Source organism: Cavia porcellus, unplaced genomic scaffold (assembly GCF_034190915.1).
Source record: "Cavia porcellus strain 051 isolate PalLab524CR breed Dunkin Hartley unplaced genomic scaffold, mCavPor4.1 scaffold_23, whole genome shotgun sequence".
Classification (NCBI taxonomy): domain Eukaryota; kingdom Metazoa; phylum Chordata; class Mammalia; order Rodentia; family Caviidae; genus Cavia; species Cavia porcellus.
This window is the reverse complement of record NW_026947506.1, coordinates 38,161,162-38,177,631: the sequence shown is the minus strand read 5'-3', so window position 1 is coordinate 38,177,631 and position 16,470 is coordinate 38,161,162. Positions and strand designations below refer to the sequence as shown.

The window sequence follows — 16,470 nt, the reverse complement described above, 5'->3', positions numbered from 1 at the left end:
GGTCTTAACTGATATGCATTGGCTTATCTTTTTTGTATTGCTTTCCTTTTTTGTTTGATGTCATTTCTCTTTGTTTAATACTTGTCCTGTCTGGTAGTTTCTTTCAGTTGGTGTTCTTGTGCATGTGGTCTTCACTTTATCTTTCTAATATATCCTTCAGGGTATTTTGGAGACCTTGATTTACAGCCATGAATTTCTCCAGTTGTCACTTGTAATAGAAGTATCATATATCTCCACTGATTTTTTTTCTTTTGGTGACCTCATGCTTGCTAGGCAGGCACTTGTGCCACTGAGATAAACCCCCAGACCTTCTCCATTGATTTTGAAAATATTTTTATAGGGTACATCAATCTGGGGTGAAGGGTTTTTTTTTTTTTTGAGGGCTTGAAATACGTCACTTCAATTTCTCCTTGATTTGTGGGCATATGTTGAAAAATCTGAGGTGATTCTGAAGGATTTCCCATTATAGGAGATTTATTTATATTTTCTGCTTTTAATATTCTGTTGTGAATGTCTGGGATACTGATAATTGTATGCCTTGAAGTAGATTATTTTGATCATGGTTAATTGAAGTTTTATATGCCTCACTTATCTGTAGGTCAAATTCTTTATCCATGTTTGAGAAGTTGTCTGTTGTTACTTCTGTGAAGAGGTTTTTATGGCATATTTGTTATCTGCAGCTTTCTCATTGACTCCAGTCAATCTTCTGCTGTTATTCTTTGTTTCATTTGTAGTCATTGGATGATTTTTCATGTTTCCTAGCTATTTTTTATTTTAAGAGAAAAAAACAAAGTACATAAAAAACAAAGCAGTAAAAGGGTACAAGTTATACAGAATTTCAAGAAAAAAAATATACAGTAAGAAATCACCAGTTAATAGCTTACACATTATCTTCCAAGAAACAGTTGTCCAAATTACAAAATTAAAGCATATAAAGTAGACATTCATACAGTTAAATTGGAGACAGTTCTGTTCAATGATCCAACAAAAGCTCAGTTATATGGTTTTCTATCCTACACACTTGAACATACCTGCTGTTATATTCCTTAGTCCACCTTCCTTTCCTCTCTTTTTTACAATAACAATTACATTTTTTGGGTTTTATTACTCCCACTGTTCTTATTACTTTTGTGCCGAGAATAAAACCAAATGTGACTAAGCAAAACAGAGTCAGGTAAAACAGAAGGCTAGGCATAATACATGATGCAAAAACAGAATAACACATGATCAAAAGTTGGTTACCATTGTGTCTCTTGCTATTTTTAAATTGAGTTGCCTATATCATCAGGTATAACAGAATTGATCAAAATGGCACAGAACAAGACCAATGAAACCTACACTGGAGACCTTACAGGACTTCAAAAAAGGATATAGTCAACCCATAATGGGCATCATAGTATATCTTATTGCCTTCAAAGTGGTTGCTTATACCTCAAACTTGATACTGTCAAGCAAAATAGAATATAAAATAATCAGACAGAACAAGATATGGAGAGCAATACCGGGGTTCAAGTTAGGTTAATAGGAAAATGAAGAAAGTTACTATAATATGTTCCTCTATTTTTTAATTTAGTTTTCCCTTAATTAAAAAAATGAGAGAAAATAGAGATTAATTTAAAAACAAAGGAGAGATTGAGATAAGATTGGACATTGTAACAGAACAACGCAGGTCAGAACTGCACAATTAAGCATCATTGTTTTTTACCACAGATAATCTAACATAATAGTAGTCACCATAGTGCCTTTTTCCTTTATTTGAGTGTAACTTCGTATGCTATAACATCAAGCATATCAGAACAGTGTGAAGCCATTCAAGAGAATGCAAGAATTACAGGCTATTTAGAACCAGCTAATAGAAAACGAACAACGGTTTCTATATTATCTCTTTGCCTATAAAAATGTTTGTTTATACTATAGCATATAGTGAAATATAGTAAGGTACAACATGTTAAAACCAGTGGAAACAGATGTACCACAGCTTGATGGGACTTCAAAACAAGATGATATTAAATCAGCACTCACTTTGATGTTGTATTGTTTTCTTCAAAATAGCTATTCGTACTATCACAGATACTAAAATCAAACAACCCAGATTAAAACCATTGCAGTTAGTGAGTAAAAAGATTATATGGTTTCAACCAATATGATTGGGAATCATGTTTACCATATACTTTTATGTATTCTTATCGTTTCTTACACTAGGGAAACTATGTGGTAATTAGACATGTGAGTTTGATTTATTTCACTTATGAGTATGGTCTCAAGCTGTGTCCATGTATTTATAAATGTCTCAATGTGATCATTCTTTATAGCTGAGTAGTACTCCATTGTATAAAAATACGACAACTTTTTATCCATTCTTCCACTGATGGATACTTAGGTTGTTTCCAAGATCTGGCTATTACAAATTGTGCTGCTATAAACATGGGTGCACATATATCACTGTGGTATGATGCTTTCAGTTCTTCTGGGAATATCCCTAGAAGTGGTACAGCTGGGTCAAATGGGGCTTTCAGTCCCAGTTTTCTGAGAAATCTCCAGACTGACCTCCACAATGGTTGCATTAGTCCACATTCGTACCAACAGTGCAGGAGAGTTCCTTTTTCCCCACAGCCTCTCCAGCATTTGTTGTTGTTGGTTTTCTTGATCCTGGCCATTCTTTCAGGAGTGAGATGAAATCTCATTGTGGTTTTAATTTCCATTTCTCTAATGACCAGTGATGATGAACATTTTTTCATATATTTATTTTCCATTTGTATTTCTTCATTTGAGAATTGTTTATTCATCTCAGATGCCCACTTTTGGATTGGGTCTTTGAATTTTGGGGTTCTGATTTTTTTAAATTCTTTATATGTTTACACAGAAATCCTTTGTCTGAGGGGAAGTTCACTAAGATTTTTTCCCAGTTTGTGGGTTTTCTTTTCACTGTGCTGGAGATTTCTTTTGACATACAGAAACATTTTAATAAGAGGTGATCCCAGTTATTGACGCTGGGAAATATTTCCCGTGCAGTTTGCTATTTCCTATTCATGAATTCTCTACCTAGTCCTATGTCTTCAAGGTTTTTACCTAATTTGTCTTCCAATAGATTTAGTGTTTCTCTTTTAATATTTAGATCTTTGATCCATTTAGATTTTATTTTACTGCATGGTGATAGGCATGGGTCTAGTTTTAGTTTTCAGCATATGGAGAGCCAGTTTTTCCAACACCATTTATTAAAGAGAGTGACATTCTCTCAGTGAACATGTTTGGCCCCCTTATTGAAGATAAGGTGGTTGAGTGTGTTTGTAGTTGTGGTTGTATCTTCTAATCTATTCCGCTGATCTTCAGCTCTGTTTTGGTTCCAGTACCATATTGATTTTACTACTGTTGCTTTGTAGTATAACTTCAAATCAGGGATTGTGATACCTCCTGCCTTGCTTTTGCTGCTTAGAACTGTCCTTGGTATTCTAGGTCTCCTCTCACTCCAAATGAATTTTAGGAATGATTTCTGGAGTTCTATGAGGTATGTTGATGGTATTTTTATCAGGATTGCATTGAATCTGTATAAAAGTTTTGGGAGAATGGCCATTTTCACAACATTTATTCTTCGTATCCATGACCAAGGGATGTCTTTCCATTTTCTGAGATCATCTTCAATTTCATTTTTCAGTGAATTATAATTTTCCCTACACAGGTCTTTCACTTCTTTCGTGAGAGTAGTTGCTAGATATTTCATTTTTTTGGTTACTAATGTGAAGGGTGTGGCTTCTCTTATTTCTCTCTGTGTGACTTTGTTGTTAGTGTATAGGAATGGTATTGATTTTTGTGTATGGATTTTATATCCAGCTACATTACTGAATTTATTTATTATATCTAGCAGTCTTCCAATGGAGTTTTGGGGCTCTTCTATATAGAGTACCATGTCATCTGCAAATAATGATAGCTTAACTTCTTCTTTTCCTATCTTTACACCTTTTATTTCTCTCTCTTGTCTAATTGCTCTGACTAGTACTTCCAGTACTATATTAAATAGGGGTGGTGATAAAGGACATCCTTGTCTTGTGCCTGATTTTAAAGTGACAGATTTGTTTTGCCATATTTGACTTTATTCTCTCCCCCCAAAAGAGTAATAAGAACTAAGGAGTAATAAAACCCAAAATGTGTGAATTTTGTTGTAAAAAAGAGAGGGGAAAAAAAAGAGCTCTAAAGGATACAACAGCAAGTGTGTTTAGGGGTGTTAAATAGCTGACCATATTAATGTTTTTGGTTGGATCATTGAACACAACTGTTTTCAGTATCACTGTTTGAATGTCCATTTTGTATTCTTTGACACTGTGATTTGAACAACTATTTCTAAGATGATAATATGTAATCTATTAACTGGTGATTTCTTACTTTTTTTTTTTGTAGTTCTGTATTACGTGTACCCTTACACCGCTTTGTTTTGTTTTGTGTTTTTCTCTTTTTCCTTTTAAATAAAATTAATAAAATAAAATAAAATAAAAAAGTGAAGGCCTTCAATTTTTGACCATTTCATATGATACTGGCTGTTGGTTTGTCATAGACGGCCTTTATTATATTGAGGTAAAGACCATGTAGTCCAATTTTCTGCAAGGTTCTTATCATCAATAAATGTTGTACCTTATCAAAAGCTTTTTCTGCATCTATAGAAATTATCTATAGAAATTATGTACCTTATCAAAAGCTTTTTCTGCATCTATAGAAGTGATCATCTATAAAAATGATACAACCAAAAGTAAGTGGTTCTTATTTTTGGCTCTACTGATATGGTGTATTACATTTATTAATTTACGTATATTGAACCATCCCTGCATGCCTGGGATGAATTCCACTTGATCATGGTGTATGAACTTCTTGATGATTTGCTGCATCCTATTTGCCAATATTTTAATCAGGAATTTTGCATCTGTGTTCATTAGGGAGATTGGTCTGTAGCTCCCTTTTTCAGTTGGGTCCTTTTCAGTTTTTGGTACTAAAGTAATATTTGCTTCTAGGAATGATTTAGGAAGGATTGCTTCCCTTTCAATTTCATTGAAGAGTTTGAGGAGTGTTGCATTAGGTCTTGTTTGTATTCCTTGTAGAATTCTGCACTGAGTCCTTCTGAGCCTGGGCTCTTCTTTGTAGGTAAGGATTTAATTACATTTTTTATCTCATTAATAGTAATTTGGTTATTCAGTAGTTTTAGATCTTCATGACCTAGCTTTGGTACTTTGTATGCTTCTAGGAATCTGTCCATTTCCTCTGGTTATCAAACCTTTGAGAGTAGAGGTTTTCTAAATAGGTGTTGATGATTTTCTGTGTTTCTATAGAGTGTGTAGTGATTTCTCCTCTTCCATTCCTTATTGCATGAATTTAAGCTTTTTCTTCCCTTTTTAAAATAAGGTTGGTTAGGGGCTTGTCAATTTTATTTATTCTTTCAAAGAACCAACTCTTTGATTCACTGATTTTTTGGATTTTTTTAGTCTCTATTGCATTGATTTCTGCTCTGATTTTTATAATTTCTTCTCTTCTTTTGGCTTTGGGGTTGACTTGCTCTACTTTTTCTTGATGTTTGAGGTATAACATCAGGTTATTTATTTGTATTCATTCTGTTTCCCTGATGTGTGAACTTAGTGCAATAAATTTTCCTCTGAGGACAGCTTTCATTGCATCCTACCGATTCCAGTAAGTTATATTTGTGTGTTCATTTTATTGTAGGTAGTGTTTAATTTCTTCTTTAATTTCCTCTGTGACCCACTGATTACTCACGAGAGTGTTATTCAGTTTCCATGTGTTTGTGGGAATTTTGCAGTATCTTTTATCATTAATTTCTAATTTCATAGCACTATGATCCCATAGCATGCAAGGGGTAATTTCAACCCTTTTGCATTTATTTAGATATGTTTTGTGAATTAATATATTGTCTATTTTAGAGAATGACCCATGTACTGCTGAGAAGAATGTGTATTCTGTTGTTCTTTGGTGTAATACTCTGTATATGTCGATTAAGTCCATTTGTTCACAGGTGCGATTCAGTTCTTTTATTTCTTTGCTGATTTTCTGTCTGGTTGATCTGTCCATTGGTGTCAATGGTGTGTTAAGATCTCCCGTTAGAATTGTGTTACTGTTAACTAGGTTTTTCATTTCTGTTAGTACTTGTTTTATACAACTGGGTGCTCTGGAGTTTGGTGCATATATATTTAAGATAGTCATCTCTTCCTCTTGGAGTTTTCCCCTAACCAATATGTAGTGACCTTCTTTATCCCTTCTGATCATTATTGGCTTGAAGTTCATATTGTATGCAAACAGAATAGTCACCCCCGTTTTTTTTTGGGGGGGGGGTTCCTGTTGCATGAAGTATTGTTTTCCATCCTTTAACTTTCAGTCTGTCGGTATACTTTTGGGTTAGATGGGTTTCTTGTAGACAACATATGGTTGGATTTTGTTTCTTGATCCATTCTGTCAGTCTGTTTCTTTTAATTGGTGCATTGAGACCATTTAAATTAATTGTTATAACTGTTATATATTGGTTTATTGTTGATGTTATCTTTCTGCTGTTGCATCTTTATCTTTCTGTTCTGTTTAATTGTCTGCTTTATTTAGTGGTTTTTTCCTAAATGTATCTAGACTGTCTTTCAGTATTCTTTGCAGGGATGGCTTGGTGATCATTTAGTTTTTCAGCTGTTCTTTGTCATGGAAGTATCTTATTTCTCCATCCATTTTGAAGGACAGTTTTGCAGGGTACATCAGTCTAGGTTGGAAATCACTTTCCTTTAGGATCTGAAATACTTCACTCCATGGTCTTTTTGACTTTATTGTTTGTGCTGAGAAGTCTGCTGTGATTCTGATAGGTTTTTCTTTATAGGTGATCTGTCTTTTGTCTCTGGCACCTTTTAATATTCTATTCTTTTGTTCGATTTCTGAGATGGCCAATATTATGTGTATTGCTGTAGTTTTATTTTGGTTATTGCTATTTGGAGTTCTGTATGCTTCATTGATATTGATTTCAGTTTCCAATCTCATCTTTGGGAAATTTTCAGGTATTACTTCTCTACATATCCTCTTGACATTCTTTATGTTGTCCCCTTGTTTTTAATTTATCCCTATCATCTTATGTTTTTCCTCTTTGCATCATCTTGCAGGTGTTGAATTGTTATTTCCCGATTTCTTGTTATTTTTAAAAGATCTTTTCTTTCCTGTTCACTGGCTGCAATCTTGTCTTTGAGGTCTGAAATTCTATCTTCACATTCATTTAGGTGGTTTTTACAACTTTCGATGGAGTTTTTGATTTCCTGTATATCTCTTTCCATCTGCTTTATTGTTTCTGTTTGTGTCTTACATTGTTCATCCAGGGAGTCTATCTTTTTGTTTAGTTCCTCCAATTTTTTAACTGTGTCTTCTTTAGATATTTTCAGCATCTCCTTCATTTCTTTTATTATTTCTTCTTTTATCTGAGAGATTATTTCTACTTTGAATTCCTTTAAGGCTCCCCAGAATTTCTTCTTTATTTCAGTTACAATTATTTCAGGTATTTCAGGTATATAGGATATATTTTCTTTTATGCACATGGCTCCTAGGCTTTCTTGGAATGGGCTGGATATTTGAGATTGCATTTTGGTCTTTTGTTTTGCCATTTTCAAGCTTCAAGTGTTGTTCCAAGTGAGGAAGAGTGGTCAGCCATGCTGGGAAGGAATTCCCCGCCTCCTCCTGACTCGTTGATCTGGACAGGAATCCAGGTCCTGGTCCCCAGGCAAGGAAGAGAGCTCCTTCCGGCTGGGGCGAGGTTCCCTGCCTCCACTGGACTTACTGGTCCTGATAGGAAGCTGGAGCCTGGCCCCCAGGCAAAGAAGAGAGTTCTGCACCTCCACTGGACTTACTGGACCAGACAGGATTTCCTAGCTATCTTTAAGATAATTTTCTTTTTGTGGTTGCTAGCCACAATCCTGTTCTAGATCCAATATTCTCATTGCCTTTCTTCAATCTGTTGTGTATACTTTAAGTGGAGTTTTTAATATTCTTGATTTCTGTTTGGATCTGTTTCGAGAATTGCATTTTTTATTATTTTGAGCATTCACATTTCCATCATTTTCCTATGCTCCTCTATTTTTATTTGTGTCTGCTCTAATGTTTTTGGTTTTGATCATCATTTCTTTTTTTAATCAATAGATTTTTTCTGTACCTCTCCCATTTGTTTGCTTCACTCCTTCTGGTATCATTTCAGAAAGTTCCAATGAGCAACTTCTGATTTCTTTATGTCACTGTGTTCTCAACCGGTTCTGGGTGAACTGGAGGTCTGGATTTGCATTTTAATTTTGTGTCCTATCACTTTCTATTTTCTCTTTCATTTGGTTTCTTTTATTTGTTTTATTTTGTGTTGATGCATATAGATTTCTTTTCACTGCTTTATCACAGTACTCAGGCTGCTCTAGGAAATGTGTCTTCCTTAGGGATATCTTCTAAAGATATGTTGTTATTGGTCTTTGTGTTTGTCTCAAGAACATATCGTGCCAATTTATTAAGATAGAGAAGTTAACCTAGTAGAGCAAATAGACAAAGAAGTCAGTAATAATACTACATAATCATGCTTTGCCCTTCTGTGCAAGGACATGTTTACTGAAGTTCACTGTTCTGTGCTGGGAAATTTTCAGGTATTACTTCTCTACATATCCTCTTGACATTCTTTATGTTGTCCCCTTGTTTTTAATTTATCCCTATCATCTTATGTTTTTCCTCTTTGCATCATCTTGCAGGTGTTGAATTGTTATTTCCCGATTTCTTGTTATTTTTAAAAGATCTTTTCTTTCCTGTTCACTGGCTGCAATCTTGTCTTTGAGGTCTGAAATTCTATCTTCACATTCATTTAGGTGGTTTTTACAACTTTCGATGGAGTTTTTGATTTCCTGTATATCTCTTTCCATCTGCTTTATTGTTTCTGTTTGTGTCTTATATTGTTCATCCAGGGAATCTATCTTTTTGTTTAGTTCCTCCAATTTTTTAACTGTGTCTTCTTTAGATATTTTCAGCATCTCCTTCATTTCTTTTATGAAATGAAAATTTATTTTCTGCAGGAGATAGAGGTAAATAGTTTTGGAAATGACAAGGAAGAAGAGGGTATGAAGAATAATAATGATAAACTAATGACAAAAGAGAGGAGAGGAGAATAGGAGAGGAAAAACAATCATTTTTTCCTCCTTACTCAATGAGCATCTGGCCAACATAAGTGTGAGTGGAGGTGAGAGCACACATTCTCATCATTCAGCCTAATTCCTGTGTGCCTTCAGAGTGGAAACACATCACCATCTTGAATGAGATTTTAATGTTTAGAGATACATTTTCTTTCAGATAGAATTCACCCTATGTCATCTCAACAAGACTAGAATCTTCTAGAGAGCATGCATGATGTGTGCAAATGACTTTTAGCATATAGTTATTACTGGGAGGTAACTACTGCAGGGTTTTGGTGAGCAACCCACAAAATCGCTTGTATACTCCTGCTTGAGGGGTGTAGCTGAGAACCCCAAATCTGTAGCTCTTATGCATTTGTTTCATTCGTTTGTTTTGTTTCTCCAGCTTATTATTTTTTAAAATTTGCTTGTAGTACATTTGCAGTACACAATGATTACAATTATTATTGGGAGTTTGTGCATGTACATAACACAACTTAATCTTTTTCTCCTTCCCATCCTTTTCTCTACTATTTTCTACCAGGTTCAGTAAGAAAAACAAGGAGAATATTGACCCTTACATATACATGCCCTTTGGGAATGGACCCAGGAACTGCATTGGCAGGAGGATGGCACTCATGAACTTAAAACTTGCTCTCATACGACTGCTGCAGAACTTCTCTTTCTACCCCTGTAAAGAAACACAGGTCAGCCAATAAATTTTCTGCATAAATATTGCTTTTTTGGGAGGCCTGAAAAAAACTATTGTGTCTATATGCAAATATGAACATGCTTATGGATATTTTCATAATTTGTTCTATGGGAAAAGAATCTATTTGCAGCTGGTACAAATTTCAAGGGTCTTTAGTTGTGGAGCTGGAAATCTGTGTACAATTATAAAGAACAGCAAAAAGATCATGTAGAGTGAATGCAAATTAGCATAATATGGTAATGTGTAATTTTTTAAGGAAGTCTTAAATTTCAGTTTCAAGTGAAGTGGAGATGGAACATGCTCTGAAAAAGCTATAAAGTGCATTGTTTACATCAGCATAGTGCCCAAGTGGTGCTCTCCTTTGCTAGGCTTACAGGACCTTTCTTGTGACAGTGGTTCTCATCCTGGTTTTATCCTGGAATACCTTGATGAACTTCAGAATCTCCTGAGCTTAGTTCCTGGGTAATTTTAGATATCCTAAAATAATTTAACAGAGTCAAGGTGTAAAAGCTCCCCACTGGTTCTCAGTTGTAGTAAGGATTAAGAACCTTTAGTTTTACTGTTGGATATGAAGAACTCTCACCTCTCAGGGACATCCTGACTACTTGAGCACATATTTTAGTAGCTCTGCTCCAGATACACTAGGTATTTTTTACATTCTCATAATAAGTGTATGGATCTTCATGTTTTTCTCCTCCTCAGTGTATTATCCTTAAATCCTATTTCAATCCTGAAAACACTCTGAGAGGCCATCTTCATCTTTTCCAGAACCTACTAATGATTACTTCAGAGTGTTATTATCACTTAAATTAATAATTTTCCATTAAAGCATACAATTTGGTTTTCTAGGTGTTTGTTTGTTTGTTTGTTTGTTTGTTTTTGGTATTGTCGGGAGAAGACGAGTGCAGTGGTGGTTATCTTGTGTGTTGGCTTTGGGGCAGCTGTGTAGTTGTCTGGTAAGAGTCCCTAGATAGCAATAGTCTTGGGAGAAAGCAGAACACTGGTGCACCTGGAATGGAGCAGATCCTCCCTTGTAAGCTCCTAGTCATGTATAGGCTGGCACTACTCAGTCTGCATGTCTATTTAGTAAATTTTCTCTTTGGTCTACTGAGATCATAAACTTACTATGAGGCTCTATCCTTGTCACTTAAGAGAATGGAGAACGTGGTTTAAGAACCAGTCCAAATGCTGATTAACAGACTTGCTCTATTTGTACTATTTTGGGGAGTCAGGAGGAGATATAAGGAATCAAACACATGTGTTTGCAAAGAATTATTCTCCATAATATATCTTTTGTTCTATTTTATTTCTGTGATTGTATTTCATTTTTTGCTTCTAAATACCTTTGTTTAATATTTGCAGATCCCTTTGAGGTTAAGCTCAGAAGCTCTTCTTCAGCCAGAAAAACCCTTAATTCTGAAGGTTGTGTCAAGAGATGAGACCATAAGAGGAGCTTGATCATCTATGGACTTCTGCTATGTTCTTTAGGAAGGCTTTAATTTACTTTTGAATAAACCCAAATGAAGATGAGCTTAATAAACTGCCCTTGAAGAGTTATGAGGGATTCAGTACACACTTTGAGCTTGCTCCATATCTGTATAATCTATCTGTTGTAACAAAATGAGTGTCAGACTTGTCAGTTCACATTCTCTAATGCTCACAGGACTTTCTCTGTCCTATCTCTAGGTGGTACCATCAATTGCATTTGAGCTCTGATCAAGGAAAACACTTATCAACAATTTTAACAACAATTTTTAATGAGAACAAGAATTATAGCTCTGATTGTAGTAAAAAGTTTTATGAAATATTTGTAATATATAAGTAGCATTATTTGAAAGTTCAAATAAATATATCTCTTGAAAAAAGTAATCTTTAAAAAATGCACATTGTGAAGGAATCTATTTTTGGTCATCAAAGTCACTGGTCCTCTGGGCCCTTTCTCTGATCCGATTTCTATGTTAAAATTGATGAGAATTATTCCTCTGATATTTATCAGAGGATGTAGAATTTTTATCCGAAGATGTAGTTTGGAAGCTACATCCATGATTTAATTCTAGCCTTTTGAAGCATATGCTTTTGTATAACTGAAATGAGGTATTCATTACTTTATTATTAATTTTGATTTAGCATCATCTTCCGAGATGTTTCTGGAAAATAGGAAACATGCCCTTCTTTCCTTTTTTCTGCCTTTTTCCACTGGGAATGGAGTGCAGGCACATGCTAAATAAGCACTTTTCCACTGATCTACATCCTCAGCCCTAGAAACATGTTTTCTTATGCCACTTTGTAGTCAATCTTCAACTTCCTGATCCCTTAATACAATTGAAATTAACAACAAAAATAATAACTAGAAACTATTCTTTAGCTGATTTGGGAGCAAAAGTGAAAGAATTTGTCAACTTCCTTTGGCACCAAAAATCATAGAGTTTCTTCCTTTTATTTGACTAATTCAGTCCTAAAGCCAGTACGGAAGGCACAACATGGTCACACATTGGGTTGGGTGAGAGTCAAAGTGGGTCACAGTCAAAGGAGGATGTGAAGGTATTCATGTGTAAGGGAGGCTATGCATGACTGTGGGACCCCAAGCAAGACAGAAAAGCGCCATCACCTGAATAGGTTATGGAGAGCCCAGGTGTGGTAAAGAGGCAACTACAAATGAGAAGAGAGCTGGCTCTGTGAATGGCATTGATCAAATCAGTAATATACCAATGATAATGGAAGACTGGTTTTCACTATCTCACAAAAACAGAAAACTGGAATGGACCCTGTAAAGTCAGAATGGAATGGGATGTTTCATTGTAAATTACTACTTTTCTACATTCCTGAATTATAGACATAAACTGTGTGTGCATACATGCATGCATATGTTTGTGTGTGTGTGTACATGTGTGATTGTATACTTGTTATCAAGTGTTGTAGTTATCCTTGGTTCTTTCCATCCACATACTGTACCATTCAAAAACTGGACAGGACAGTTGGTGAAAATGAAAGTTTATATTTATTAAGATTAAAATAACAAGAAAAGAAGAAAAAAGTGCAATCAAAATGCTCAAAAAGAAAACTGCTGTGAAAATAAGTGTTCTGCAGAATGAGTGTGTGCTACTTAACATAGGAAAAGAAGTTAACCCTAATGATTGCAAGTTGGGCTGGTGAAGAGACTCACCAGCTTAATGACTACTGTTCTGATGTCAGATCTAAAGAGTTCTATCAAAAGCCTCCTTGATCTGTTTTTTTTGTTTGTTTGTTTTGCTTTTATTGGAACCAGGAATCGAACTCATGACCACCTGCTTTGAAGGCAGGTGCTTATGCCACTGAGCTAAATCCCCAGCCCCCTCCTTTTGTCTCATACCAGTAGAATGGTATCAGGTGCAGGGCTTGGAATTTATTCTGTTCATGGTTTCTCCACCTCTATTATTAATTAGTGTCTGTGATTGATAGATCACCACGAATTGCCCAGGCACTTTGCTATGCCCTAATCTACTGCCTCACTTCCCCCAGAGAGATATAAATTCTCAGATCTCTATGGGCTGCCGCAGGAGTGGTGGTCTCTAGGTTCATATAGCTACTTCCTGCTGAAAATGATTGTAGGTCCTACACACTGCGGATTATGTACTCTGTAATTTAGGATGATGGCTGAGTTGAAGAAAACCTGTCAGAAGACAATGAGAAAGGAGTTAATGTCTATATATGCAGAATTTTTGAGCTTTCTGTTTAACAGAAGACAGTTTGGTGAAGTTTTCAGGAGCAACTGTTAGATAGGGTACCAGCAACAATTTATGGGGACAACTATACTCAAAACAGAATTGGAGTACTGCTTTTGAAGAGGAGCCTAACGTCTTTCAGTGATTACAGGAGTAGAATTTTAGTCTTTTGAAAATTTGAGTGATCACTTTCCATGTAGCTTATCTGCATCCCTTGAGGAAGGACCAGAATAATTCCTCAGGAATTGGGAGTAAGAATAGAATTTTGAGGGGCTGCAAGGCTGTCCCACTTGCATCACTGTGAGCCACTGGATTTTTCTTTTTCTTTTTTTTTAATTTTATTTTAAAAGGAAAAAGAGAAAAACACAAAACAAAACAAAGCGGTATAAGGGTACACGTAATACAGAACTACATAAAAAAACAGTAAGAAATCACCTATTAATAGATTGCATATTATCATCTTAGAAATAGTTGCTCAAATCACAGTATCAAGGAGACTAAAACATGTCAATTTTACATATCTTGTAATGAATGACAGAGAACTGCCTATGAAGATAGACTATCTCTAGAATTTTTAGGTAGCCCCTCTTTTTCCAGATTTTTGTTTAGACACTAACACCAAAACCTTGAACTGACATGCAGAGCAGTAGTAAAGAAGTTCTGACTAGGGTCCCCCTCAATACCAATTATGCCTATAGATCTAGGGGAGATTTATTTCAGAGAAGGAATTAAAAAAGAGTAATTGAAGTCGTTTATGTATGAGGTACAAGGTCATCTGTAGTTTTTTTGTTGCTGTTGTTTTAAGCAGGACATGGCTATAGTGACTCCATTTTGTTTTAGGACTCTATTGTAATTTAATATAAAACTTTAGAGGAACTCACACCTTCAAACTTTAGATGAACTCACATCCTCCTATCGGATTCTGACTTAGATCCTAGGTCTTCCAAATGAGTGTATGGCTGAGGCTAAATAAGAAGAGACAAATTGTATGATTTTTTAGGGCTCCAGGAGGGTCAAAACACTTTAATTAAGCTGAAGGCTCCAATGGTTAACACAAAAACTTCTCTGGATCAGTTCACTCATATTAGGACCAAGAAGAAACTGGGGAAAGCACAGGCAATGAGCAGGACCTTGGGAGTCACTTCAAGGATGTCTCCAAGTAGTGAATCAAGTCCACTTAGTAGCAGTACCATGAAGATGTGGTAGAAGTTAGACTGTAGGAGTAACTTTTGCAGCTGCAGTCTTTATCTTGTTAATTGGGATTGGAGCAACATGTCTGCAGCTGTGGTCTTATCTTGCACTTTGAGTTATCTTTGGCTTCACAGGCCACTACAGGCCTCAGCCAGGACCAGTGATTCATAGAGGTTCACTTACTATGAATCAGCTCCCTTCACCAGGCAAGGGGCCTAGGCCTAGGACAGACTCACAGATAAACATAGAAAGCCAACTAGTAAAATTTAAATCCTGCTTGAAGCCACTTCCTAGTGGTCTCCAACACCCTCCCAGTTAACCAGAAAACCACAAGGGAGGAATAAACTGTTATAGCAAATAATGGACATATTGATTCTTGCCTCCATCCTGTTTGATTAATGACCCTGATGTTTGAGAAAGAACTTATGTCTCTCCTGTCAAATTCCAAATGAAGACATGTGATTTCTATGGTTACTGAGGAGCTTGTTAAGTGTATAAAAACTCATGAGAACAAAGCCTGGTGGTCAATGTGTCTTGGCTTATCGCTGACCATGCCTTCTACTGGCTAATAAAGCTTGGTTGTATCCATTCTGTACATCTTTGAGGGTCTCTTTCATGTCTTCTGCCACTACATTTGGAGCTCCCATTAGTTACTCATGGGCTGGTCCTTGTTTGAGGAGGGCCCATTCCTCCTCACCTTGGCAGTTGGTCTTCAGGTGGCAGGGTAGCTTGGCTGATTTCAGCTAGGCTCCTTGAACGACTGTGAGGCAGGGTAACACAGCTAACACAGCTGCACGATGGAACAACAGAGCTTGTCTCCTGACCTGGGTAAACATTTGGAAATTTGGTTTCATTTAGTATTTGTTGTGGACTCATTCAGGGACTTGATTCCTTGAGCTCGCATTTGGTTAAATTAGTGGGTTCCAAGTCACAGGATGCAGTGATTATTAAGTCTTGGTTTGGCCATGTGTTTGCTCAAAGTTGGTCTCTGAATTTGTTCCAGTTTCTCATTTGGGAGTGGTAACCACTTCCTGGGGTTGTCTGCTTTTTTGTGTGTCTGTGTTGGCCCCCAACACCAACGCACCCAGAATTTCAGATCACTGTTCAATCTATCACTTGACTTGGAGTATTGGTGATCACCCTCCTCTTGGTTTTTCTGCCTCTCACAATCTTGCACTTGGAGACTCTGGAGCATCCAGCCCATGTCCTGAACATTACTGCAGAAACATGCATCTTTTAAAACTTCGCTAGCCTTAGCCTTAGAAAAGGGATTCTTGTGGCCGTTTGCACTGTTGGCTGAGTGAGGGATGGAAGACTTGCTTAGGTAGGCTGCTTCTATTTTGTTCTTAGGCCACAATGAGTTCAGATGACAGCAAGCTAATTGTCTTGGACTGTAGGGTTAAAATTTTTGATAAGTATAAAAGTGAGTATGAGGTAAAGATGAAATGAGGAAAGCTCCATACTCTGTGCAGGCTGGAACAGCCTTTTTGATATGGGGTGGTCATTAGAGGTGATGCTCGATCCTCAGGTAGCCATTGAAATGTGCAACTTTGTCACTGGGAAGCCAGGGCACCCAGGTTAAATTTCCTATATAGACACCTGGCTGTGTGTAGTTTGAGCATTATTTCCATGGTGTAAAATGTGTGCTTGTAGATCACCTAAGTCAGTGTTGGTAACAAAAGGAAAATTCTCTGGGGCAAAATCATCTGTCTTGCCTTTG

The 16,470-nt window shown here is 36.2% G+C and overlaps 1 protein-coding gene across 2 annotated transcripts in view; it reads left to right on the top strand.

Moving 5' to 3' along the window:
• Positions 1-13,073, top strand: part of Cyp3a15 (cytochrome P450) — a 56,170-nt gene extending 43,097 nt beyond the window's left edge. Inside the window, exons 10-11 of one of the 2 annotated variants that reach the window (XM_063233513.1) lie at positions 9,691-9,853; positions 11,221-13,073. In XM_063233513.1, the coding sequence (XP_063089583.1) occupies positions 9,691-9,853; positions 11,221-11,316 (259 nt within the window). In that variant the 3' untranslated portion in view covers positions 11,317-13,073. 2 annotated transcript variants of the gene reach the window in all.
• Positions 13,074-16,470: the final 3,397 nt, after the last annotated feature.